Genomic DNA, 26,067 nt, shown 5'->3' on the forward strand with positions numbered 1-26,067 from the left:
AAGGTGTGCTCTCTGGTTTCTCCGGGCCTCAGCCTCTCTTCCCCAACTTTCCTGTGCACTAAGGAGCAGTGATTTCACTAAAAGAACCCAGAAAACAGGAATGAAGCTCCTGCTGCTATGGCTTACGATATACAAAGTCAGGGTCCAGCCAGCTTAATACCAGCTTAAAAATGTCCACACAGGCTTAACTTATAACTTACTAAAGTAGTCAGTGGTTGAGTAAACTAATTTTCCAAACTAGATCCTTTTGGGGGGCCAGTACACATTTCCTTGGAAATCCTTTTCTTCCTTTAAAAATTGATTTTTTAGTTTCAGCAAAAATAAAATGAAAATGGGAATTCCCTGGTGGTCCAGTGGTTAGGACTCTGTGCTTTCACTACCCAAAGCCCAGGTTCAACATAAATAAATAAATAAGAACAAAGCAGAAAAGTACTAGTGGTTATCCACAGCAAAATAGGGTAGCTGGCTGACAATTAGCATGAATTCATATTGACTCTGATTTATATTACAACACTTGAGGAACAGCTACTTACTAGCAGAGGGAAGCTCTAACATCATGATTTCACGGCTCACGAAACACAAGTACTAACTGTAAGTCCTACCTAGCAGCAAGTCCTAGCTGTGGAAAATTCTTAAAGAGATGGGAATACCAAACCACCTTACCTGCCTCCTGAGAAATCTGTACGCAGGCCAAGAAGCAGCAGAACTGGACATGGAACAAAAGACTGGTTCCAAATTGGGAAAGGAGTATGTCAAGGCTGTATATTGTCACCCTGCTTATTTAACTAATATGATGTATCATGCGAGATGCCAGGCTGGATGAAGCACAAGCTGGGATCAAGACTGCCAGGAGAAATATCAATAACCTCAGATACAGAGATGACAACACCCTTACAGCAGAAAGCGAAGAACTAAAAAGCCTCTTGATGAAAGTGAAAGAGGAGAGTGAAAAAGTTGGCTTAAAGCTCAACATTCAGAAAGCTCAGATCATGGCATTCAGTCCTATCACTTCAAGGCAAATAGATGGGGAAACAATGGAAACAGTGAGAGACTGTTTTTTTTTTTTTTTTTGGCTCCAAAATCACTGCAGATGGTGGATGCAGCCATGAAATTAAAAGACGCTTACTCCTTAGAAGAAAAGCTATGACCAACCTAGACAGCATACTGTAAAGCAAAGACATTGCTTTGCCAACAAAGGTCCGTCTAGTCACAGCCATGGTTTTTCCAGTAGTCATGTATAGATGTGAGAGTTGGACTATAAAGAAAGCTCAGCGCTGAAAAATTGATGCTTTTGAACTGTGGTGTTGGAGAAGACTCTTGAGAGTCCCTTGGACTGCAAGGAGATCCAACCAGTCCATCCTAAAGGAAATCAGTCCTGAATATTCATTGGAAGGACTGATGCTGAAGCTGAAACTCCAATACTTTGGCCACCTGATGCGAAGAGTTGACTTTTTGGAAAAGATCTGATGCTGGGAAATATTGAAGACCAGAAGAGAAGGGGATGACAATGGATGAGATGGTTGGGTGACATCACCAACTTGATGGACATAAGTTTGAGCAAGCTCCAGGAGTTGGTGATGGACAGGGAAGCCTGGCGTGCTGCAGTTCATGGGGTTGCAAAGAGCCGGACACAACTGAGTGACTGCTCTGAGCTATGAATTACAACCCTTATGAATCTAAAGGGGTTAAATATGTAAAAGGCCAGTGAACGAAAACTCACACTGCACTTGTTTGCATGGACACTAGGGTTTCTTTCCTAAAGCTGCTTTTAAAACTTTCTAGGGACTTCCCTGGTGATCCAGTGGTTAGGACTCCCACTTCCATAGCAAGGGGCACAATTTGATCCCCGCCTGTAGAGCTAAAAAAAAAAAAAAAAAAATTCTAGTTATTTCTCTTCTCTTTTGTTTTTTAATCCCTGCTAGGTCAGGCCATGTATTTTTTTGTTTTTTAAATACTTATTTGGTTGCACGAGTTCTTAGTTGATGCACATGGTATCTTCGATCTTCCTTGCAGAATGTGGGATCTTGGGATCTTTAACTGTGGCATGTGGGATCTAGTTCCCTGGCCAACGATTGAACCAAGGTCTCCTGGATTGAGTGTGAAGTCTTAGCCACTGGACCATCAGGGAAGTTCCTGAAGTCAGGCCAGATCTTACCTAGGGACGAAGGACCTAATTCACCATCAGGGAGGATGCTTGGCTGGCTGATGCATCTCGCTTTAGCAAGGGATGCGCCTTGTTGGGAATGGTGAGTCCAGTAGCGATGCTACTGACACAGGAAAAATAGAGGTAAAAGCCGAAAGGCCTCCCTCTCTATTGGGGAAGGGGAGCAGTGCGAGTTGCGCCATGTGGATCTTACTGGAATCACGCGGACACCCGGGTGGGCGGCTCCGTCCCTGGCCCAGGCGCCCAGGGGCACAACGGCAGAGCTCCTGTGCGGGGTGAGCAGGGAGGACAGGAAGTGGACGTTGTAGGCCTGCGGCTGCGGGGCGGCAGGGAGAACAGCATCTTCCATGGGGTTGAGCTCGGGGAGGTTCGAGTACTCCCCCAGGAGTCCCTCGTCTTCGTTCTCATCCACCAGCAGCTCCACTTTGACCTTGCTCTGGCAGTCCCCGCCGAGCGCGGGGTTGAACGCGTGCAGCAGCGGCTCTTTGGGATCCGCTGGGCCCAGGTACGCATCCTTGAAGACGTGAAAATCGTCTTCCTCGTGCTTTACCGCCACCGGAGTTTTCAGGGGAAGGTTTTCGGGAACAAACTGACTCTCGGCGCTGAAGAGGTCTGTCACCATCTCGTCTTCGGGGCTGGACATGCTGCCCAGCAGAGGGGCGTCTTCCATGGCCACTGGGGGCGCCGAGGCCCGGGCATCACCCCGCACCTGCAACGAGGTGGCCCGGTCAGCGGCGGCCCCCAGAGGGCCCTGCAGCCATTCCGGGGGCCCGCGGCTCCTAGGATCTGATCCGATCGTCCGCCACTCCCAAGGTCTGGTCTGGGGGTACCCCCGCCCCCAGGATCTGATCCGGAGGGCCCGCCGCTCCCAGGGGCTGACGAGGAAAGGGTCTTTCGGGATGACAGGGGAAGGGTCCCGCCGTTCCCGAGGGGCCAACGGGGTCGGGGCCCGCCGCTCCCAGGGACGGGCCTGGGGGTCCCACAGTCCCAGGCGAGGACGACCGGAGAAGGGCTCCCTGCTGGCCCGACGCTCTGACAGGAGCGGTGTCCCGCCGCTCCCAGAGGAATGACGGAGGCAGGGTCCCGCCGTTCCCCAAGGGGCTGACTTGGAGGTCCCGCCGACCCGGACAGGGACGAAAGGAGAGGGGGATCCCTCTGCCCCTTCGAGGCTGACTCCGGGGCCCACGGTCCCCTTCTCGTCTGCAAGCCCGAGGCCGGGCCCGGGACCGCGGGGAAAGCCGGTGATGGCGGGAGTGTCAGGTCTCCTCAGACGACGCACCTGGGCCTGCGGGCGCCGTCAGAGCACCTAGCGCAAATGCAGGGGGCGAGGCGGGGGTGAGCCGTTGGGTTGGCCGTTGGGAGGAGGCGGAGCCGAGGCGGGGCGGAGCCGGGGCGGGGCGGAGCCGGGGCGGGGCGGAGCCGGGGCGGGGCGGAGCTCGCGGTGATGGGCGTGGCAGTGGTGGGACACGTGGCCTAGGTGGCAGGGGTGAGAGGGTGGGACGAGTTGGGGGTGAGGTGTGAAGGCAGGGAGCGGAAGTGAGCGGGGCGGGGCCAGTCAGTGGGAGAGAATAAGCCAGGACTGTGGAAGGGCACGTGGAGGGCTGTAGGGCGGTATTGGGCTGGGTCCCAGGACCCGCCAGTTGAGGTGGACAGGGAGGGACACTCCCGGGACCAGCAGCTCTCGGCTCAGGGGGGGAAACTGAGGCCAGTCCGAGGCAGTGACTTCAGACCCCTAGGCTTCACCACATACTTTTCCGCCAGGCCATAGAAGAGCGCAAGTGGGTGGAAGGCCAGGGGTCCACACAGGCGGGTAGGTTCCCAACCCAGAGTGCACTTGAGGCCCGTGGTGCTGGAGCTCCAGACGAAGACTAGGCGTTCCTCACCGACACAAGCAACCCAACATTGATGATGTTCTGCGGAAGAGGGAGGTGGTCAAGACCTAGAACTAACAAACACAACCACATTAACACAACGCAAACGTAGGGTGGGTGGTGAGCTAAATACACCTTCTTCATCAAGAAGCGAGGTGGGGGGAGGGCGGGAGATGTGGAGAAAGGAGAGGGTGAGATATGGAGAAAGTAACATGGAAACATACACAACCATAAGTAAAATCAGTTCAGTTCAGTTCAGTCACTCAGTCGTGTCCAACTCTTTGCGACCCCATGAATTGCAGCATGCCAGGCCTTCCTATCCATCACCAACTCCCGGAGTTTACTCACACTCATGCCCATCGAGTCGCTGACGCCATCCAGCCATCTCATCCTCTGTGGTCCCCTTCTCCTCCTGCCCCCAGTCCCTCCCAGCATCAGGGTCTTTTCCAATGAGTCAACTCTCCGCATGAGGACGCCAAAGTATTGGAGTTTCAGCTTTAGCATCAGGCCTTCCAATGAACACCCAGAACTGATCTCCTTTAGGATGGACTGGTTGGATCTCCTTGCAGTCCAAGGGACTTTCAAGTGTCTTTTCCAACACCACAGTTCAAAAGCATCAATTCTTTGGCACTCAGCTTTCTTCACAGTCCAACTCTCACATCCATACATGACCACTGGAAAAACCATAGCCTTGACTAGACGGAGCTTTGTTGGCAAAATAATGTCTCTGCTTTTCAATATGCTGTCTAGGTTGGTCATAACTTTCCTCCCAAGGAGTAAATGTCTTTTAATTTCATGGCTGCAGTCACCATCTGCAGTGATTTTGGAGCCCCCCCAAAATAAAGTCTGACACTGTTTCCACTGTTTCCCCATCTATTTCCCATGAAGTGGTGGGATCAGATGCCATGATCTTCGTTTTCTGAATGTTGAGCTTTAAGCCAACTTTTTCACTCTCCTCTTTCACTTTCATCAAGAGGTTTTTTAGTTCCTCTTCACTTTCTGCCATAAGGGTGGTGTCATCTGCATATCTGAGGTTATTGATATTTCTCCCGGCAATCTTGATTCCAGCTTGTGCTTCCTCCAGCCCAGCATTTCTCATAATGTACTCTGCATATAAGTTAAATAAGCAGAGTGACAATATACAGTTCCTCTGTGTATTCTTGCCACCTCTTCTTAATATCTTCTGCTTCTGTTAGGTCCATATCATTTCTGTCCTTTATTGAGCCCATCTTTGCATGAAATGTTCCCTGGGTATCTCTAATTTTCTTGAAGAGATTTGTAGTCTTTCCTATTCTGTTGTTTTCCTCTATTTCTTTACGTTGATCGCTGAGGAAGGCTTTCTTATCTCTCCTTGCTATTCTTTGGAACTCTGCATTCAGATGCTTATATCTTTCCTTTTCCCCTTTGCTTTTCGCTTCTCTTCTTTTCACAGCTATTCTAAGGCCTCCTCAGGCAGCCATTTTGCTTTTTAGCATTTCTTTTCCATGGGGATGGTCTTGATCCCTGTCTCCTGTTCAATGTCACGAACCTCCGTCCATAGTTCATCAGGCACTCTGTCTATCAGATCTAGTCCCTTAAATCTATTTCTCACTTCCACTGTATAATCATAAGGGATTTGATTTAGGTCATACCTGAATGGTCTAGCGGTTTTCCCTACTTTCTTCAATTTGAGTCTGAATTTGGCAATAAGGAGTTCATGATCTGAGCCACAGTCAGCTCCCAGTCTTGTTCTTGCTGACTGTATAGAGCTTCTCCATCTTTGGCTGCAAAGAATATAATCAATCTGATTTTGGTGTTGACCATCTGGTGATGCCCATGTGTAGAGTCTTCTCTTGTGTTGTTGGAAGAGGGTGTTTGCTATGACCAGTGTGTTCTCTTGGCAAAACTCTACTAGCCTTTGCCCTGCTTCATTCCGTATTCCATTTCGTATTGCATTCCAGTCCTCTATAATGAAAAGGATGCTGCTGCTGCTGCTGCTGCTAAGTCATTTCAGTCGTGTCCAACTCTGTGCAACCCCATAGATGGCAGCCCACCAGGCCCCCCCGTCCCTGGGATTCTCCAGGCAAGAACATCAGAGTGGGTTGCCATTTCCTTCTCCAATGCATGAAAGTGAAAAGTGAAAGTGAAGTCACTCAGTCGTGTCCGACTCTTGGCGACCCCATGGACTGCAGCCTACCAGGCTCCTCTGTCTATGAGATTTTCCAGGCAAGAGTACTGGAGTGGGGTGCCATTGCCTTCTCCAGTAGGTCTTCATAGAACCATTCAAATTCAACTTCTTCAGCATTACTGGTTGGGGCATAGGCTTGGATTACTGTGATATTGAATGGTTTGCCTTGGAAATGAACAGAGATCATTCTGTCGTTTTGAGATTGCATCCAAGTACTGCAGGGCCTTCCCTGGTGGCTCAGACGGGAAAGCGTCTGTCTACAATGCAGGAGACCCGGGTTCGATCCCTGGGTTGGGAAGATCCCCTGGAGAAGGAAATGGCAATCCACTCCAGTATTCTTGCCTGGAAAATTCCATGGACAGAGGAGCCTGGTTGGCTACAGTCCATGGGGACCCAAAGAGTCAAGACACGACTGAGCGACTTCACTTCATCCAAGTACTGCATTTCAGACTCTTTTGTTGACCATGATGGCTACTCCATTTCTTCCAAGGGATTCCTGCCCACAGTAGTAGATATAATGGTCATCTGAGTCAAATTCACCCATTCCAGCCCATTTTAGTTCACTGATATCTAGAATGTTGATGTTCACTCTTGCCATTCCTTGTTTGACCACTTCCAATTTGCCTTGATTCATGGACCTGACATTCCAGGTTCCTATGCAATACTGCTCTTTACAGCATTGGACCTTGCTTCTATCACCAGTCACATCCACAACTGGGTATTGTTTTTGCTTTGGCTCCATCCCTTCATTCTTTCTGGAGTTATTTCTCCACTGATCTCCAGTAGCATATTGGGCACCTACTGACCTGGGGAATTCCTCTTTCAGTATCCTATCATTTTGCCTTTTCAAATAGCCAATGGGAATTTGCTCTCGGACTCAGGGAACTCAAACTAGGGCTGGGTAACAACCTAGTGGGGTGGGATAGGGAGGGATGTCCAAGTGGGAGGGGATGTAGGTAAACCTATGGCTGATTCATGTTGATGTCAGGCAGAATTGCACTTTATACAATACCATAAAGCAATTATCCTTCAGTTAAAAATAGATAAATGTATTTTTTCAGGACTCTGCAAGGGTGCTAGATGAGGAATTGCAATTGACTCATTGGAAAAGACTCTGATGCTGGGAGGGATTGGGGGCAGGAGGAGAAGGGGACGACAGAGGATGAGATGGCTGCATGGCATCACTGACTAGATGGACGTGAGTCTGAGTGAACTCTGGGAGTTGGTGATGGACAGGGAGGCCTGGTGTGCTGCGATTCATGGGGTCGCAAAGAGTCGGACACGACTGAGCGACTGAACTGAGCTGAGCAGCTATGGTTGCCGCCCCTTTGTGTTCAACCTCAGGATGTTTCCCTTGGCCAAAAACGCACTAAGTTGTCTCAGGGTTCAAAGCATTCAGCAAGCAGTGGCAAGGGAGATCCACCAGAAGCGGGCACCTGGTTTCCACGACAAGCACGGTAATAGGCTGTACTAGGTAGCAGAGCCACTTTCTGTGTGGCTCTAGGGGTACATGTGGCAACACAGATTGGAATAGAGTGGAACCCATCACCTCTTGGCAGAGTCACCCCAAAGGAATGGAGAGGACCGTAATCATCCTAGCTGGTTTAATCCTGCATTCTTTCAAAATCAACTCATAATTGATGCCAAGTAAAAGTACTGTGCACCCATTAAAATACGGCATGTTTAAAGAAATAACATAAAAAAAGGTGAAAGCCTGTCCTTTAGGCCTCAGTTCTAAATCAGCATCCTTCACAAGCCAGGTATTCTCACCGCCCACACACACACACACATACACACACAGAGTCTAGGAACCCTTAAGATCCTAGGGTTCTCTTGGTTCTTGACTTCCTCCCACTGGGATATTTTTTCATTGGTGTATAGCTGCCTTACAATGCTGTGTTAGTTTCTGCCGTACAGTGCGAGTGAGTCAGCAGCTTGTACACATACCTCCCCTTCCTCTTGGGCCTCCCTCCTCCCCCACCGCCACCTCACCTGCTCTAGGTCATCACAGAGCACCCAGCTGAGCTGCCCGCACTCTACGGCAGGCTCCCACTAGCTGTTCTACACGTGGCAGTGCACACGCCAATCCCAGTCTCCTAATTCATCCCACCTCCCACCCCGTGTCCAAACGTGCCTTCTCTGGGTCTGCGTCTATTTCTGCACTGCAGGCAAGTTCGTCTGTACTATTTCCCATGACAGCCAGAACCTGGTGGGGTTCCTGCTGTATTCCCAGTGCCTAGAACAGAGCTTAGCATACAGGAGGTGCTCAATAAGAACCCCTTGGAGAAAACGGAGGTTCATTGGTTGAGCTATGCGTCAGTGCTGTTCCAGGCCCCGAGGCACGGGAGAAGATGGAAAACGAACACAGAGCGAAGCCCACAGCCCTTCTTAGCAGCAGCCCTTCTCCAACAGGGGTGTGACTCTAGTGAGGTCCACTCTGCCCAGCCCGAGGCCTTTTCTGCATATCTTGGTCGGTCACCTTTGTCCCAAGAGCCTGACCTTTAGCCTCCTTATCAGTATAACAAAAGAGACAGAAAGCAGTCCTGTGGTTAATATTTTTATTAACGGTAACATTCATAACTGCATATCTAAGATTTACATCCAAAAGGGATCTTGTATTTACATGCAATGGCCAGTCCAAGATAACAAATTCAGACCACAGCTCTGTTAAGACTATGGCTTGTTCCAAATTAAATTAAATACATGAATACTCTTACTTCCTGCTTTCAACACATACAGTACAAACCCAGTCTTCTTCCTTTTAAGGAATATAAAATTGCATTGATGACTGCATGGATTAGTGATGATTACATCTGAAATATTTAAAACCTGAGCGACAAGCCCAAATAGGTTTGAGTGCTAACACGTCTGCTCTTGAATTCACCTGTAAATCATAATACAGACCGGTCAGTGGTCAACAGTGGATAGTCTGGGGGCCTTGGCTTCAGCTGGAAGCCACACCTGGCTGAGGCAGGGGGTCTCCCGTATCCCCCAACGCCCCCCGACTACATACCACAGATGAAGAGGGTCTTTCGTTGCTATGGTGGTTAGATGCCTTTTTTGCTTTTTTGTCTGTTCCCATTTCCACTTGGTTTTAACAGATAAGAGTCTTTGGCCCATTTAGGTGGGGTTTTACATCACAACATGTACATGGATAAAAGATGCATGCGCTCTGCGGCCAGTGCCTTGCTCCTGCTCCATCGGTTCAGCCTCATCACCATATCACTGGAGTACAGGACTCTTAGAGACACGAGCCCCACCAGAACAGAGTGGTCAGAAAAATAAACACATGATTTAAAAAATGGACAGCTCAGCCTGTCATGACAGCCCAGAGGCAGTGGGTCTATTTCACTCCATGATTCTTTTTGCATTAAATACTGAAGACGATACAGAGCATCATCTCTTTTTGGTCAATCACTCTTTCGAGCAAGGCACACGCATGGGAAGGGTAGGCTGTGTTAAACTCAGCACCTGTCACCTGCGACATTCTAGGAGGTCACTGAGATGACCCATCTCCCCCGTCTCCCTGGAAAAGGGAGTGGGTCTCCTCTCTCACCAGGTGGGAAGGCCAACCCTGACTGCCTGAGGTTCGCTCTTCCCAAGTTTGTTCCTTTCTCAGTGGCCAGTGTCCTGTTCTCTCTGCTGTTGGGTTGGGATGTGTGTTCTCCAGACACGCTATCTTCAACCATCACATCCCTCGCTCCCCATTTCTGACACACAGCCACATCTTCTTTTGTAGCTTAACAATGAAGCTTGAGGAAAGCAGTCTGATGGAAGGGAATCCAGCTCACAGCTGCCCTTGTAAGGGGACTGGTCCCTCTGGGACATGGGGACACGACAGGAAAATCCCTACATAGGGATATCCACCCAGTAAATTGAGACGGGAGTGAGACACCCACAATTCCACCTAAAGACTTAAATCTCTTGTGTGGTCTCCCTTACACTTAGGGCCTTCTGTTTTTAAGGCACTGGGTGTTGAAGACTTCAAACACAGAGAGGCAAAAGCAGACCACTGAAATAGACAGTGACGTGTGACCACAGGACAGAACAGATTCCAAAAGCACAAAACTTGTCTCGGTTAGTGCCTTGCACGTGCGCTGGCTGTTAACTGCTAATATCTGCAACTTAAAAGATGCTTTTCTCTCAGAAGGAAACAAATGCTTACACTGCTCTGATAAAATTAAATGCCCGTAAGTACCAGGTGTCCACTGGCAGCCAAGGAAATGTGCCGGTCTGTTTCCAGCAAGTATGAAGCCACAACCCCACTCATTCCAAAAATCGCTTGTCCCTTAAGAAATGTAAGGTGATGGGAAGACTTTAGGGGGGACTTCATCCAATGTCCCCCAAATTAGGAGCTGCTTAGAAGGAGTAGGGTTATACTTCACGGTGTGGAGCCTGCTGTCCTAGAAAAGCAAAAACACCAAACCTTCACTGGAAGGAAACAAATTTTCATCCTGAAAGACAGTCAGGATACAGAGCTATTTTTCATTTAGTTTTTCATCAGAAGAACTTCTTTTCCTTCCCGGAAGTGCTAAGAGATTTACTTTCTGGAATTGGGGCTGAACCCGAACAAACTGATGATGTCAGTCATTGCTTCTCTCAGGTTCTTCCCGAAGCGATGCGAGTCCTTCCATTTAAAAACAAGCAGACGAAAAAGAAGCAGATTACAACGTGGGACTGTTCACATTTCAAGCCTTTTCACTTGTAATCTGATTCAAAGAGCTACCATTCTTTTTTGCTAGTTCTCTTAAGCTTTGACTCAGTGAATCATTAAGTTACAGAGTCTGGTGAGATGTTAAGGGTTCATAAAGATAACAGCTTACGTGTTTGTGTGGCTGTGTTTGTTTGGTTTTTTTTTCCCCACGTTATTATTACGAGACACTGACTATAGTTCCCTGTGCTATACAGTATGACCTTGTTTACCTATTTTATATGTGGTTGTATTTGTTTTGAGATCTAAGGTGTTTTATTTTTTTAAAAACCAACTTATTAAGGGTACTTTGAACAGTTCTTGTCTTATTCTTGTCATATAACATTACACAGAGCAAATATAAGTTCTATGCCTCTGCTAATTGTCACACACCTTTTGAAGTTTCCATTAGCTTCCAATACCTTATCTTTCATAGTGAAACAGCCTTAATAGTTATTTTTTTAATTTAATTCTTATTTTATATTGGAGTACAATTGATTTATAATATTGTGTTAATTTCAGGTGTATAGCAAAGTGATTCAGTTATACATATACATATATATCCATTCTTTTTCAGATTCTTTTCTATATAGGTTATTATAAAGCACTGAGTAGAGTTCCCTGTGCTACGCAGTAGGTCCTGTTGACTACCCATTTTATATATAATAGTGTGTATCTGTTAATCCCAAATTCCTAATTTATCCCTCCCTACTCCCTTTCCCCTTTGGTAACCATAAATTTGCTTTCTATGTCTGTGAGTCTATTTCTGTTTTATAAATAAGTCCATCTGTATCATTTTATTTCTACATACAACTGATAACCATATGGTATTTGCCTTTCTCTGACTTACTTCATCTAGTATGGTGATCTCTAGGTCCATGCATGTTGCTGCAAATGGCATTCTTTCATTCTTTTCATGGCTGAGTAATATTCCAGTGTATGTGTGTGTACGTGTGCGTGTGTGTGTATCACCTCTTTATCCCTTCATCAGTTGACAAGCATTCAGGTTGCTTCCATGTCTTGGCTACTATAAATAGTGCTGCTATGTCTTGGCTACTATAAATAGTGCTGCTATGTCTTGGCTACTATAAATAGTGCTGCTATGAGCACTGGAATGCCTGTTATCTTCTTTCCCTAATGTCAGTGCATTACGTAAGACACAATAAGCGAGTGAATTCCAAACGTCTCTGTTAAAGGTGACCCCGGCGCTGACTGCCAGGCGACATACAATGTGGGAAGGTGAGAATATCAATCAAGATTAAATGTGCCGTGCTAGGAAGGAGGTCACGGGTTCCATTCAGAGGTCACCGCAGACCGCTGCTGCACCGTGTGTGTGAATTACTTAGCTCATGCACACAGATCTTAAGTCTGTCCTTCAACGTTTCGTGCCTGCTAAGTCACTTCAGTCGTGTCCGACTCTGCGATCCCACGGACTGTAGCCCGCCAGGCTCCTCTGTCCATGGGATTCTCCAGGCAAGAACACTGGAGTGGGTTGCCATTTCCTCCTCCAGGGGATCTTCCCGACCCAGGGATCGAACCAACGTCTCTTACATCTCCTGCACTGGCAGGCGGCTTCCTTACCACTAGCGCCACTGGTAGGAAGCCAACCATTCAATGTTACAGAGAGTCTAAAAGTTGTAGAAGCACTCCGGCTTAGTAAGATCTGAAACCACGGCCAGCAGCAAAGATGAAGACTTTCAACCAAACAAGATGGATCCCTTTAAAACTATTAAAATCCTTGTTTTGAAAACATCCCAACCAAGGAAGAATGTATAACTGAATTGAAATTTTCTGTCAAATCAGGGATGTGCCCCCCACCCACTCCCTTCAAAAGAAAATAGTACAAATACTCCATCCTGGGAAGGGGGGACTCTTGTACTTACCGTCTCAGGACAGGAGAACTTGGAGGATATATGGAAATTGATGAGGTCCTCGCCGACGAGAATGTACGACACCCCATAGCCGTCATCAGCAACCTATAGCAAAGCACATTCACACTGAACTCGGGGGGGGGGGCGGGGGGAGCGGGATTTCCTTGGCGGTCCAGTGCTTAGGGCTCCGCACCTTCACTGCAGGGGACATGGGTTTGATCCCTAGTCGGGGAACTAAGATCCCACATACCATGTGGCATGGTGAGTGAATGAATCAACAGAACCGCGGAAATGAGGCCCCGGAAAAAGGGGATTTCGGACCTTTAATGAGAATGCCATTCACACCGGCATGAGTAACCACTAGGAGCTCCTTCAGGGCGGGGTGGTTATAGCTGAGACAGGCCCGTCCTGCCCCGGTGCTTGCTGCTCTGTGAACTCAAAAGGCTGGTCACTTACCGGCCCGAAGCCCCCTCCGCTTGACACGTAGTCCGGATTCCTATCCAAATTGAACAGTTCCACCTGCTGTGGAGGGGTCTGGCTGGTGGATAATCTCCAAGGCTCAGAGAGGACCTGGGGAGTTAAACAGGCGATGTTCTAATGACACTTCTCAGCTCCATCCTCTTCTGTCCCCAAGGAGCCCAGGAGCTGAAGACAGGCTTGCTTGGTGTTTGGCCTGTTTCAGACCCCAGAAGGCTATGTTCCTGGGGGCCTTGGTGGCTCTCAGGCCAGGGGTTCTTCAGAGAGGGATGGGGCAGCTGAGGGCACCCGGACTAGAGAGGCAAACGCTGGCTGACGGGGTCTTGGACAGAAAAGACGGCAGATACACGGAGTGAGGTTTGGAATGGAGCAGCTGCGTGCTGTAGCACGCTGGCACCAGTGCTCCTAAGCTGAGGGTCAAACTTCCAGCAATTGTCCAAGGCGCCTGTTAAACACAGCCACTGTTAAGAAGTTATATTTTATAAACATAAAAGCAACTATATTAAAAATGAAAGAAGTAAATACTCAGCGCTCGGGACTTCCCTGGCTGTGCAGTGGTTACGACCCGGGGCTCCCACTGCAGGAAGCACAGGTTTCAATTCCTGGTCGGAGCACTAGATCCCACATGCTCTGCAGGGTGGTCAAAAAAACAACAAAGAAAAACAACCCACCTCAGAGCTCATCAGTTCAGTTCAGTCGCTCAGTCGTGTCCGACTCTTTGCGACTCCATGAATAGCAGCACGCCAGACCTTCCTGTCCACCAGCTCCAGAGCTTACTCAAACTCATGTCCATTGAGTCGGTGATGCCATCCAACCATCTCATCATCTGTCATCCCCTTCTCCTCCTGCCTTCAATCATTCCCAGCATCAGGGTCTTTTCAAATGAGTCAGTTCTTTGCATCAGGTGGCCACAGTATTGGAGTTTCAGCTTTAGCATCAGTCTTTCAGAGCTCATCACTTAATAGTTATTTTAGTACAAGCATGGTTTTTCCAGTAGTCATGTACAGATGTGAGAGTTAGACCATAAAGAAGACTTTGCATTGAAGAATTGATGCTTTTGAACTGTGGTGTTGGAAAAGACTCTTGAGAGTCCCCGGGACTGCAAGGAGATTAAACCAGTCAATCCTAAAGGAAATCAACACTGAATATTCATTGGAAGGACTGATGCTGAAGCTCCAATACTTTGGCCACCTAGTGTGAAAAGCTGACTCAATCAATGAAGGAGACCCTGATGCTGGGAAAAAATGAGGGCAGGAGGAGAAGGGGGCAACAGAGGATGAGATGGTTGGATGGCATCACTGACTCAACGGACATGAGTTTGAGCAAACTCTGGGAGACAGTGGAGGACAGAGGAGCCTGGTGTGCTGTAGTTCATGGGGTTGCAAGGAGTCTGACGTGACTTGGCGACTAAACAACAATGGCATCCCCAGGGTTGAAGAAATGTGACTCAGATTTTCCAGCGTGAGGACTGCTGAGCCCTGGAACCCATCTGTCAGACCAGTTCTGACTGGCAAAGCTGTACTAAGTTTTACTAAGTTTTGTCCTAAGATTGACTAAGTTTGGTTTAGCCAAGAAAGCCAAGTGGGCTGCACAGAAGGGCCTCACCTCCTTCAGGAAAGGGGAGTCGACCGCGAGGTACTTGGAGACCACGTAGAGGCAGAAGAGGTGGCGGTCGATCCCTGCGCCAGTCATTGCCAGGCGGTACAGAAGCTGATGCTTCTCAGACGCGATCTTGAACAATTTGAGCTTCTGTTCAGCCTGAAATAACAGAGGACGGGCAGTTTCAAGTCGTGCAGCACGGTCTAAGCTCCAAGATGACGGTCATGGGCCCTTCTCCCCAGCGGTCCAACAGGGTGCTGAGACAGCAGGTCACTGTTGGGGAAGGCAGGGGGTCTGGGCGGTCTTTGGGTGGTTTCCAAGGCAACCTGACCAGAAATGCCACTGGCCGGCTGCCCCTGCCCCAGATTCCTGCTGCGAGGTTGTGGGAGGGACAGGTGGTCGGAGAGGCGGTTTGGGGATCCTGTGTGCTGCCCACTGGGCATCATTTCACCTTTCACACAAATGAGGCCACTAAGTAGGTAGGAAAGCACCAGCCTCCATGTCTCATCGTGTGGAATGAAGCCCCTTTCCTCTCAGGGGGCTGCGACATTCCTGCGGGCCCTTAAGTAACCCTCCGGGGTGGTCTGTCAGCTCGGCTAAACAGCACTTCTGGGGCCTACGAGCCAGACCCGAAAGGCCGCTCCAGGTTCTTTAGGACCCTGTTGGTCAATCTCAGAACGAGGAGACACAAACCCTTCCATGGACGTGGAGGCGCGTCCACTCCAGACCCGGCCCTCAGGCTGTTCTGAAAGCAGCTGGTGACAGATCAGAGCCATCTGTGATGAGACTTGCCAAGTTCCTCCCCTTGGAACCGACAGCCTGTCCAGGAAGGAGCTCCCCAGAGGGGAGCAAAACCCCGGGCCATGTCCCCTTGGGGGTCAGCAGACCCGGACAGGATGGGCCTCAGCCCCTCACTGGGTGTGTGTGGTCAGCAGTTTGCCGGATTCAGCTAAGTCTCTGTTCCTTTACCTATCAAAAATGAACTGATAATGCTTCACGAGCCACCACTAGGACTGTCAAAGGCAGTGCACAGAAAACCCAGGGCCCCGAGCCTGCTCGGCGGGCCTTCAGTGTGGGCAGTGGGCTTCAGGAACCCTGGGCAGAAGGTGTCTGTGTGAGACTTCCCTGGTGGCCTAGTGGTTGAGAATCCACGCTCCCAGTGCAGGAGCTGTGGGTTCAATCCCTGGTCAGAGAACTAAGATCTCACGTGCCGTATGTGTCAACAAAAAACAGTAATAATAATAACAATAATAAAATAAGAAGGCGCCCATGGACGGTCACCATTTTCTCAGCCAGACACCGACTACCAGCGCTGTCCTGCCTCACCTCCCTCCCATTCCTATATTCACCGGCTGTGCACTGCTCTGATTTAAAGACTCTGAGGGGGCCCTCCCTGGGGGTCCAGTGGCCATGAGTTTCCCATGCAGGGAGCCCAGGTTTGATCCCAGGTCTGGGAAGCAGATCCCACATGCCGCAACTAAAGATCTCACGTGACTCAACGAAGACCTGGCGCAGCCAAATAATAACAAATAAATAAATATTAAAAGACTCCTATGAAGTATAACCCCACTTGTAGAAGTTACAGAATAACAGGATGGATGCAAACACGAACCTTTGTGTCTGTCTAGACGGTTGCCTTTTAATATTCTCTGTTCTCCCGAGACGGGTGGAGGGAAGGAAGGAGATGCTGGACGCGGACTCGCTAGAGAAGTATGCATGGGATTTAATCAGGGAAGCCTACATGTCAACCTCGGGTGTCGTCCTCTGAACAGCAGAGACGGCCCCTCGGGGGGCTGTTCTCCTGCTGGCCGAGCAGGACCTACCGTCTGTGTGGGGTCCATCATGGCCAGCACGAAGTTGCACGACTCGGTGGTACAGGAACGCACGGTCTCTGTTCTGCCCTCTCGGAAGAGCCGGGTCATGGAGGCCTCGTAGGTGAGGGAAAATTTACCCATGTCCTGGGAAAGGAAAAATGTTTTAACACAAGGCTGGGCGTGTTGACAAAGACATGAGGGGAACGGTTCAAGTCAGCCGGGAAAAGCAGATGTCATCGTCAGAGGCGGTTTTTAGTCAGTCAGTTTTTACACGGGCTTGTGCAGCAGGCAGGTGAAAACGTCACTAGCTTGAAAGGGGCGGGAGGGTCCAGGTTTCTGTGTCTAGATGCGACTGGTGCCATGACCCGGTGTTCAGATCTCACACATCTGCCCGAGTGCAGACGTGGTTTTAGGAAGAATACGGTACAGGACCGGGAACTGCATACAGGAGCTGGGAATTCCTTGACTCCAGGTCAGGAAGGTCCTCCTCCGAGGGGTCGGGAAGCAGGTAGGTGGCCAGTGCCTACAGCACAGAGAGCTCCCCATCCCAGCCATTAGACAAGAGGGAGAGAAAGCAGGAGGGTACGGCTGTAGGGGGCTGGCAGTCGCTGAGGGGAGCAGACAGGGGGTCTTTTCAGAACATTCACTTTCTTGGTGAAATAAGGAAGTTCACCTCCTAAGAGAGACAGGATGGAGGGGAGGTGCTGGGAGTCAGCAAAGGGGTGTGAAACAGGCTCTGAGGGTGTAGAGTGGGTGGTCTGGGACCACCAAAGTCAGGGCTCATGAGTTAAGACAGACGAGCTGCGGTTTGGAGGGGTTTTCTCGGGCTGTGTCGGCTTCTCAGTGCAGCATCAAAGCAGGCAGACACTGGACTGACCTGGGGGTGTGTCTGCTGTGCTTGGGGCTCTAGGGCAGAGGTCAGGGTGATAGCGACAGGCTGCGGAATCTAAGCCCAAGAGGCAAACAGGGAGGCGAGACAGAGGAGTATAGGGCAGGGCAGGATGGAGACTGCGATGAGGAATGCTGGTGTCAGGGGCCAGAGGGGAGATGGGATGACGGGAATAGCTGGGGGTGATGTGCGGACGGTTCTGCAAGGGTCCGAGACAGAGGCGGCCAGGGATGACGAGGACAGGCACAGGTCCACAGGAGCTCGGGGCAGCCTACCACCTGTGCTGCGGGTGGAAACCACCTGCAAAGCCCCAGCTTGAAGACGACCAGGTTCCCCATGGGGACGGGAAAGTGCTGGGCAGCAGACTGTGGGCCCAGGTTATTTCTGACCAGACAATGTCCCTCTGGGCCTTTGGGTCCTGGTGGCCCCAGGGTGGCAGGGGACCCCTGAAATAGGCCAATATTGCTCATTCAGGAGCTGGCAAGGCTGAACTTCCGGTGTGCAGTCCAGACCTGCGAGCAACCCGGCTGCATGGGGTCCTTAGCCCCAAGGCTGGTCGGCTGACTTAACACTGGCTGTCCCCACCACCCTGTGTGGTCAGGGAGGAAGCCAGCTGGCCATGGGTTCTGAGCGCCATCCCAGCCTCCGGTTGGCACCCCCAGCACCCAGCACAAAGACCTGCCAGCTCATCATCTACTCATCCTTTAACACACTGGCTATTACATTTCCCTTGGATGGGGTCTGAGAGGTTCTAAGCCCTCATCTGACCTACAGAGCCGAACTAAGGTCATTTTACCAAATATGCCTTTCAGAGAATTCCCTATAGGAGGGGAGCTTACTATGGGGGGCTTTCCCAGGGTCTTATCATAAAGCACTGGGGAGCCCGGAAAGAAGGAGGGGATGAGGAAAAAGCATAAACGTGCTATTTTAGTCATTTAATACAGGTTAACTTGGGGTATACGATGCAACGATTTATTTGAAGTCAACTTTCCAATATCAAACTTTAACCGTGTAAGTGGTCAGTGCAATCATGCATTACACCCACAATTTTTTAACAACCATCTAAAAACGTCATGGCTGATGCACTGAATATTAGTGTACTCAGACCCCAAGCCGGGTTATGGCTACACCCACTTAACCTGCTACGACCAGCCACACCTCACCATCGGGAGAGCGGCCATCGCCAAAACATCTCCAGTGTCTAATCAGCAGGATCAAAAGACAAAGTCTATAAAGATATTAACACACATGGTGTGAGAACACAAACCTTTTGCACACTTGGATTGCTGCCCTGGAGCTAACTGTTGGGGTTGGTGGAATTTGGGGGGAATCTTTCACCTCCATTTTCCAAGTGAGAAATAAATACAACCCCAAAACAGGAAGCCAATAGCTATAGCCTAGAATTATGAGTATGGCCCAAGGTCTTCATTAAATCAATTGCTCAATATGTATTTACTGATGCCTCTTCCACGGTGGCTATCATGCTCCTGGCACTGGGATACGGTGGCAAACAAGACAGATCACACCCCTGACCGTCTCCGACATTCCAGTGGGAGAGAGGAAGGACGACCACACACCTGATGTCACGAGTGGCAGGTGCAACGCACAGAAATAGCGCACGGTCGGGGAAGAGTGTGATGGGGGGGAGGGTTATTTATTTGTTTTTAATTTTTTTTAGTTTTTGGCTGTGCTGCATGGAATGTGGGATCTTACTTCCCAGACCAGGGCTCAAACCCGAGCCCCCTGAATTGGAAGTACAGTCTTAATCACTGCATCACCAGGGAAATCCCAGTAGGGCTCTTTTAAATAGGAGATCTAAGCAACCCCACCTTGATCTGGGAGGTAGCGAGGACTTCCCTGGCAGTCCAGAAGTTAAGACTCAGTGCTTCCAATGCAGGGCATGCGGGTTCTATCCCTGGTCAGAGAACTAAGATCTCATATGATGCAATGCCAAAACACTATTTTAAAAAAGCTGGGAGTTATTAATTGCCAGTGCAGAGCAAGCGCAAAGGTCCTGTGGTAGAAATGAGCCCAGTACATTCAAAAGCAGCAAAAGGAGGGAACAGGCCTGGAGCAGCACCGGAGATCAGCATAAGGACCAGATCAAGGGTGACTAACCCTGGGGATGTGCGAACTTGGATGGAAAATATGCATAATTTTTTAATTTCACAAAGTGAATTAAACCACAAAGTGAAATACAGCATTGAGAAGCACAGGCAACAAATCTCAGGAGTTATGAGCAGTGCCTGTGATGCTGAAGAGGAAAAAAAATCACAGCTCTTTTCACATCAAATTATGGTGGCTCAGTAGTAAAGAATCTGCCTGCGCTGCGGCAGACCTGGGTTCGATCCTGCGTTGGGAAGATCCCCTGGAGGAGGGCATGGCAACCCACTCCAGTTTCTTGCCTAGAGAGTCCCCACGGAAGAGGAGCCCGGAGGGCTACAGTCCACAGGGTCACAAGGAGTCAGACACGACTGAGCGACTAAGCACACAGCATGTGGTTACTGCAGATACCCCAAAATAGCATCTAAGCTTATCACTGCTTTAAAGTCAAAGGCACTTATCAGACCTGCTGCCTGAAAGTCAGTGCAAGAACAATTACATCTAGGGCTTCCCCTGGTGGCTCCGTGGTAAAGGATGCACCCGCCAAAGCAGGGGAAACGGGTTTGATCCCTGATCCAGGAAGATCCCACCTGCCGCGGAGCAACTAAGCCCGTGCATCACAACTACTGAGCTTGTGCTCTGGAGCTTGGGAACCACAACTACTGCACCCACGTGCCACAACCACAGAAGCCCCCATGCCCCAGAGGCCGTGCTACACAACAAGAGAAGCCAGCGCGATGAGAAGCCTGCGTACCACAACTGGAGAGCGGCTCCCGCTCGCCACAGCTAGAGAAAAGCCCAAGGAGCAGAGAAGGCTCAGCAGGCCAAAAATAATAAAATAAATAAAACTGTATCTAAAAAAAAGAATCACATCTACTGTACCACAAAAGGACGCTTACTATTTTGACACCTGCATGTTAATTAACTGGTTACTTTTGTAAACCTGTGTATTTCATTTTATGCTTTCTAAACATTATTCGGAGAAGGGATCCCCAAGGCTTTCTCCAACTGCCCAAGGGGTCCAGGGGACAAAGAACGTTAGGTGGCTGGAGCAGAACCTCCCCCGCAGGGCCACCCAAAACATCTGGATTTGTGCAGGAGCCCCCATGAGGCCCTCCAGCCCAGAGCTGGGCAGAGATGGGTCTGACCGTGAGTGCCACAGCGAAGTCTGTTCCTAGCAGAGCTAGCCTTCCAACAGGGGTGCAGGAAAGAACTTTTGAATGGAGGAGTCTGCTTTAAACTATTAATAGACTTCGGTCAATCATTTTTAATAGACTCAGTGCCATATCATGAATTGGTAGAGGGGTGAGGGGCCAAGAATGAAATTCTAGCTGTTTCTAGCCAGAGTGCAAAGAATAAATATAACTGCTTGGGTTATTAAAACAAATAATCAGTGTCAAATAAACTGTTACATGATTCCATGGAATTATTCTGGCACCAAAACTATACTGTGTTAATCACTATAAGCTTCTGATTTCTATATTTTCAGCTTTGAAAGAGCAAGTCTCCACCTTACCCTGCCCCATCTCCACCTGACAACCTTTCCATTTCAAAATATTACCAGTTGTTCTCAAACATCAGCCCTCCACTTGAACTTGGAAGGTAAACCAGCCCAGCCCTTCTCCTAAAGTCTTCTGCAGACGGACCTCTGACGACGTTCACGGTGCATGTGTGAACCGGGGACATTAATCTCGAAGGTGCTGAGCTTTTCTGTCCAAAATCACAGCCTTCCCTCCCTCTCCGAGGGTCCATTCCTTCTCCTAGGCTCTGGGTCTTTTCCCCAAAGGTCCTGACTGCTTTATAAATAGAGGCTTGGGGAATCCCACGGTTTTGCTTCTAGTTTCTATCACATTTTCCTACCATGTTTCCTGCTTGACTATCACAGCTATAATACAAAGATGCTTGTCTTTGTATAGTTCTGCAACAGACCTCCTTACTGAGCATGCTTCCTAACCATAGAAGCTTTCCCACCCTCTCCATCTTCTGAGCAGATGTGTGAATATTTCTTCTGTGCAGTGATCCTGTCAGCTGTACTCATGCCCTTTAATGCAAAGACATTCAAGAACAGCTCTGGAGGTCGCTTCAACCTTCCTGCTTGAATGGGGCTGCCTCCACACTCCACTTTTGAGGAAGACCCTGGCTGCTCAGACGGTAAAGCGGGAGACGGGAGACCCGGGTTCGATCCCTGGGTCGGGAAGATCCTCTGGGGAAGGAAATGGCAATCCACTCCAGTACTCTTGCCTGGAAAATCCCATGGACAGAGGAGCCTGGTAGGCTGCAGTCCATGGGGTCACAGAGAGTTGGACACGACTGAGCCACTTCACTCGCTGCTGGCACACGACGTGATTTACTGTGTTGAGGAGATAGCCCCTATGCTACGAGTTACCGAGTAGGGATGCTCCATTATGAATGGCTCGTCAGCATCTGTCAAAACGACTGGCTTCTTCTCTGAGCTAGTAACATGATTAAGTCTATCACTGGATTTACTAATACCGAACCATCCTCCGGCCGCTGGCGTTGGCTGCTGCTGGCTGCCGTATTTTCCCTACTGGTTGATGCTTTTTGCTATTACTTTTTTTAGATTTTTTGCATTTGCGTTTGTGAGCAAAACTGGTCCGTGACTGTCTTTTTTCATGCATCCATCGGCTGTGTTAGAGTCGATTTGAAGTACAGTTGTGGCCCATCGGTTGTCATTTATCTGGTACTAACACCGCCTCTTGTACTGTTCTGCATCTGTTTATCTTCCTGACCTGAGTTACAGAGGAGTTGAAGCTACAGGCTGCCCCCGGGACCCATGCCTGACTCCATTATCACCTTGGCAGCTGGTCAGCTCACCTCTTGGAGTGAACCCCAGTTTTCTCAACCGGTAAATTGGGCCAGCTATAGAGACTTGCTAGTGAGGAGACTGTGAGAGCTATGTGTGAGAGCTCTCAGTGTGAGAGCACTGAGGCCAGTGCCTGGCACAAAGCAAGCTTCACACAGCAGAACCACTGTCCAGAAATGCTGCCCTGCAAAACCGTGTTCAGCTCTCAAGCTTTGAAGACAGAAATTCTCCATTAAAACCAGGACATATCTTGACCCAATGCCACAAGGACTTCCACGGCCCCTGGAAACCAGGGCCACCCTTTCAGGGTGGAATGCTCCCTCCAATGGAAAAGAGTCTCACTGAGGTCCTCCAGGGCCCTGGAAACACCACAAGCTTCTGTGCGTATAGGGACCCCACCCATCCCAGAATACCTCCCGCGGGGCTGGCGTATCCCCTCCTATGGAAGAGGATGTCAAGGGTCAGAGACCCCCCCATTGCCTGCCCTAAGTAGTTCTGCTTTCCCAAACCCTAGCATTGGGAGCTTACACGTCTAATTCCTGCTTGGTGGAACGAGGAGATCTCACTTGCCTTCCGCCCCCTACGTTCTGCCTCTCCTCCCGTGAGAAGCATGAACCCACTGCCATCCCAGGCACGACTAGCTCCCGTGACGGGTCCTCCCCTACTTGCTGGGTGGGCAGCTTTGTGCCCCCAGGAGTGCTCAGGACAAAAAGCCCAGCTGGGGTTGGAGGGGGTGGGTCTCACCTTGTAATGAGCCAGCTGGAGCGAGAGCTGCACGAAGGCATCCGGGCTGGTTTTACATTTCTTGATCAGCCCTTTACCGAAAGTGCGGAATGGGAAGGAGTGGAAATCCACGTCGTTGGCCAGGAGGTTGGCGCTGCTCAGCGAAGTCTCAATGACCTCCTGACACTTGAGGAAAAGGGAGAAAAGGGAGGGGAAGTTTTGACACAAATTGAAGAAAACGCAAGCTGACTTTCAGCACAGCTAACAGACAGACTTGTTGCTTGGAAATACATACATCACATTTACTTCTTGGTTTTTTCCAATCTTTGTAACCTAAGAGTCGCAGTAAGTTGGTAATGTGGCACTGCCCCTCACCCCCAAACAGCAACGGGGTGGCCCACACAGGAGGAACTCCTGGTCCCAGTGGGACCCACAGAGGGCATTTCAAAGAGTCACGGGTTTTGTTTCATGAGATCCATTCTTATCATATGCTAGCCATCGAGGAACCAGTTTTAAAAAATAAATGGACTGGGACCTCCCTGGGGGTGCAGTGGTTAAGACTCTGTGCTTCCCCTGTAGGGGAACTAGGTTCCCACATACCAATCAGCACAGCCAAAAAAAAGGATGTGGACTGTGGGACAGCTGTACAATAGAAGGGAGTCCTCAGCCGCGAAATCATACAAGGAATCTTAAATGCATGTGACCAAGGGCAAGAAGTCAATGAAACAGCTCCACACTATACGATTCCAGCTGTATGACATTCAGGGACAGGCAACGTGATAGAGACGGTGAGATCCGTGCTGTCAGGAGCAAGGCGGGAGAGATGGGGAAGCCGGCAGAGGAGAGGTTTTAGGGTGGTGACGCTGCTCTGCGTGTCATTAAATCTCTGCCCACACCGCGGATGCACAACACCAAGCGTGACCCCAAGCGTGACCCCCAACGTGAGCTACGAACTTTAGTGACACTGACATGTCAGCGTAGCTGCATTGCCTGTAACACACGGACCAACTGGTAGGGATATTGGCAGCGGGAGTGACTGTGCGTGTGCGAGGACGGGGCGAGTGTGGGAAACTCTGCACCTTCCACTCAGATTTTGCTACGAACCTAAAAGTGCTCTAAAAACTAAAATCCATCAAAAAAAATATTTTTAATAAATGGTACGTGACTTAGTCAGCTAGAAGGACTCTGTCACACACTTCATCAGAAGTCACGCCTCTCTGAGGACCACACACCAGACACAGGGATGCAGGCTGGACAAAAAGCTGCAGACGGATAAGACCTTGTAGTATGGATCCAATGTTTTCTATGTCAAAAATGACTTCAAAAAAGAAAAAGACTTCCCAGGCCCTGGGAATTCCTGCTTGGCTTTGATTTGGTATTTCCAGCCCTAAAATTCCTTCCCCAAAGGGCTTCCATGGAGTAAATTGTATTGGAGAAGGCTCAGACGGACAAAAATGACAAATTAGTGATCTAGCGTACTTCAGCTCCAAAGGAAATGATTTCACTGTGATGTCTAGCTAAGTTTGAGCGAAGAATTTCACTGACAATCTTAGCCAAAAGCTTTCGGTGAAAGAACTACTGACTGGGGCTGCCAAGGCGATAGGAGCTGTATACAGCAGCTTTGAGGTCCCAGGAAGAAACACCCAGGTGGACAGGTTTCTGTCTTGGGGGCATTCTGAACTCGTGAGCACTCAGGAAGGACCACTGGAAAGTTCGACTGAGAGAGTTTAGACACATCTCCCAACCGAGGTAATTGCCAAGCGTCTGAGGAGTGGGACTTACTTCCTCCGGGATGTCCCACTGCAGCCGGGTAGGGTACGGGATGTTCGGGTTGGTGTCTCCTTTACAGTGTCCATCCTCCGTGTAACCCAGCTGGAAGCTGTCTGTAGCCATGACGTACTGTCAAAAATAAAGACACATCTGTTAAGTCTGAGATCATCACAGGTAATTGTTACATACAAGTCACCTGACCTCTCAAAGCACATCCTTTTCTTTCTAGAAATGCAAGAAAGACTCAACCATAACTACTTGCTTAGGGTCTGCTGAGCACTTGGCATCCTGTGAACACCCACCTAATAAGGTAGTTTGATCTCTACTTCAGGGACAAGGAAGATGGACCTGGAGCTAGGCCCATCCTCACTGTCCAGGTTCGACAGTGTTTGGACAGGTGAGGAGCACAGCCAGGATTCAAGCTGAGTGTATGATGTGCAGAAAGTAGCTCAGAGCCTGCTTCTAGGTCCTGGCTGTGAGCTAGTACCCTCTGGGTGTTACCCTGATGGATACTGACCCTGTAAGGTAGTAACTGCTGTTCTCACGCGTATAAATGAGAAGACCACCTCAGCGAGGTGAAGAGTCTGTCCGAGTTCACACTTCTCAGGGAGCCAGGATGTGGGCCCAGGTGTGAACGCTTTCTGTTCACTGGCAGGTAATCTTAAGCCAGTTTATTCAATGGTGTTTACTGAGCACCAACTATGAGTCAACCCTGAATATTCACTGGAAGGACTGATGCTGAAACTGAAGCTCCAATACTTTGGCCACCTGATTCGAAGAGCCGACTCATTGGAAAAGACCCTGATGCTGGGAAAGATGGAGGGCAGGAAGAGAAGGGGACGACAGAGGATGAGATGGTTGGATGGCATCACCGACTTAACGGACATGAGTTTGAGCAAACTCCAGGAGATGGGGAAGCCTGACATGCTGCAGTCCATGGGGTCGCAAAGAGACGTGACTTAGCGACTGAACAACAACTCTGAGTCAGCAATGCTTCTGAGCACCAGTGGACAAAGCAGACAGGAATTTCTGCCTTTCTACAAAAGTTTAAAGATGGCCATGACCAGGCAATTCCATTCTTAGGTATGGACTCAAAAGAATTGAA

At 49.5% G+C, this 26,067-nt stretch overlaps 2 protein-coding genes and 1 pseudogene across 6 annotated transcripts in view; 1 reads left to right on the plus strand and 2 right to left on the minus strand.

Moving 5' to 3' along the window:
- Positions 1 to 6,360, minus strand: part of TESMIN (testis expressed metallothionein like protein) — a 43,905-nt gene extending 37,545 nt beyond the window's left edge. The window contains exons 1-2 of the mRNA XM_004019728.6: positions 3,915 to 6,360; positions 2,358 to 2,873 (exon numbers count right to left, since the gene is read on the minus strand). Coding sequence (XP_004019777.3) covers positions 2,358 to 2,834 — 477 coding nt within the window. The 5' untranslated portion in view covers positions 2,835 to 2,873; positions 3,915 to 6,360. The remainder of the gene's footprint in view (positions 1 to 2,357; positions 2,874 to 3,914) is intronic.
- A 1,173-nt stretch (positions 6,361 to 7,533) lies between these two features.
- On the plus strand, positions 7,534 to 7,792 carry LOC114110124 (cytochrome c oxidase subunit 7B, mitochondrial-like; annotated as a pseudogene).
- Positions 7,793 to 8,746: 954 nt separating this feature from the next.
- The window catches only part of CPT1A (carnitine palmitoyltransferase 1A), a 59,526-nt gene continuing 42,205 nt past the window's right edge, over positions 8,747 to 26,067 (minus strand). The window contains exons 14-20 of one of the 5 annotated variants that reach the window (XM_015102893.3): positions 24,975 to 25,091; positions 23,214 to 23,378; positions 16,663 to 16,797; positions 14,846 to 14,998; positions 13,220 to 13,333; positions 12,776 to 12,868; positions 8,747 to 10,829 (exon numbers count right to left, since the gene is read on the minus strand). In XM_015102893.3, coding sequence (XP_014958379.2) covers positions 10,743 to 10,829; positions 12,776 to 12,868; positions 13,220 to 13,333; positions 14,846 to 14,998; positions 16,663 to 16,797; positions 23,214 to 23,378; positions 24,975 to 25,091 — 864 coding nt within the window. In that variant the 3' untranslated portion in view covers positions 8,747 to 10,742. Of the gene's footprint in view, positions 14,340 to 14,845; positions 14,999 to 16,662; positions 16,798 to 23,213; positions 23,379 to 24,974; positions 25,092 to 26,067 lie in introns of all 5 variants that reach the window. The other 4 variants (NM_001009414.1, XR_009597800.1, XM_042237622.2 and 1 more) reach the window with 4 other exon arrangements.

This window comes from Ovis aries, chromosome 21, assembly GCF_016772045.2.
Source record: "Ovis aries strain OAR_USU_Benz2616 breed Rambouillet chromosome 21, ARS-UI_Ramb_v3.0, whole genome shotgun sequence".
Taxonomy (NCBI): Eukaryota; Metazoa; Chordata; class Mammalia; order Artiodactyla; family Bovidae; genus Ovis; species Ovis aries.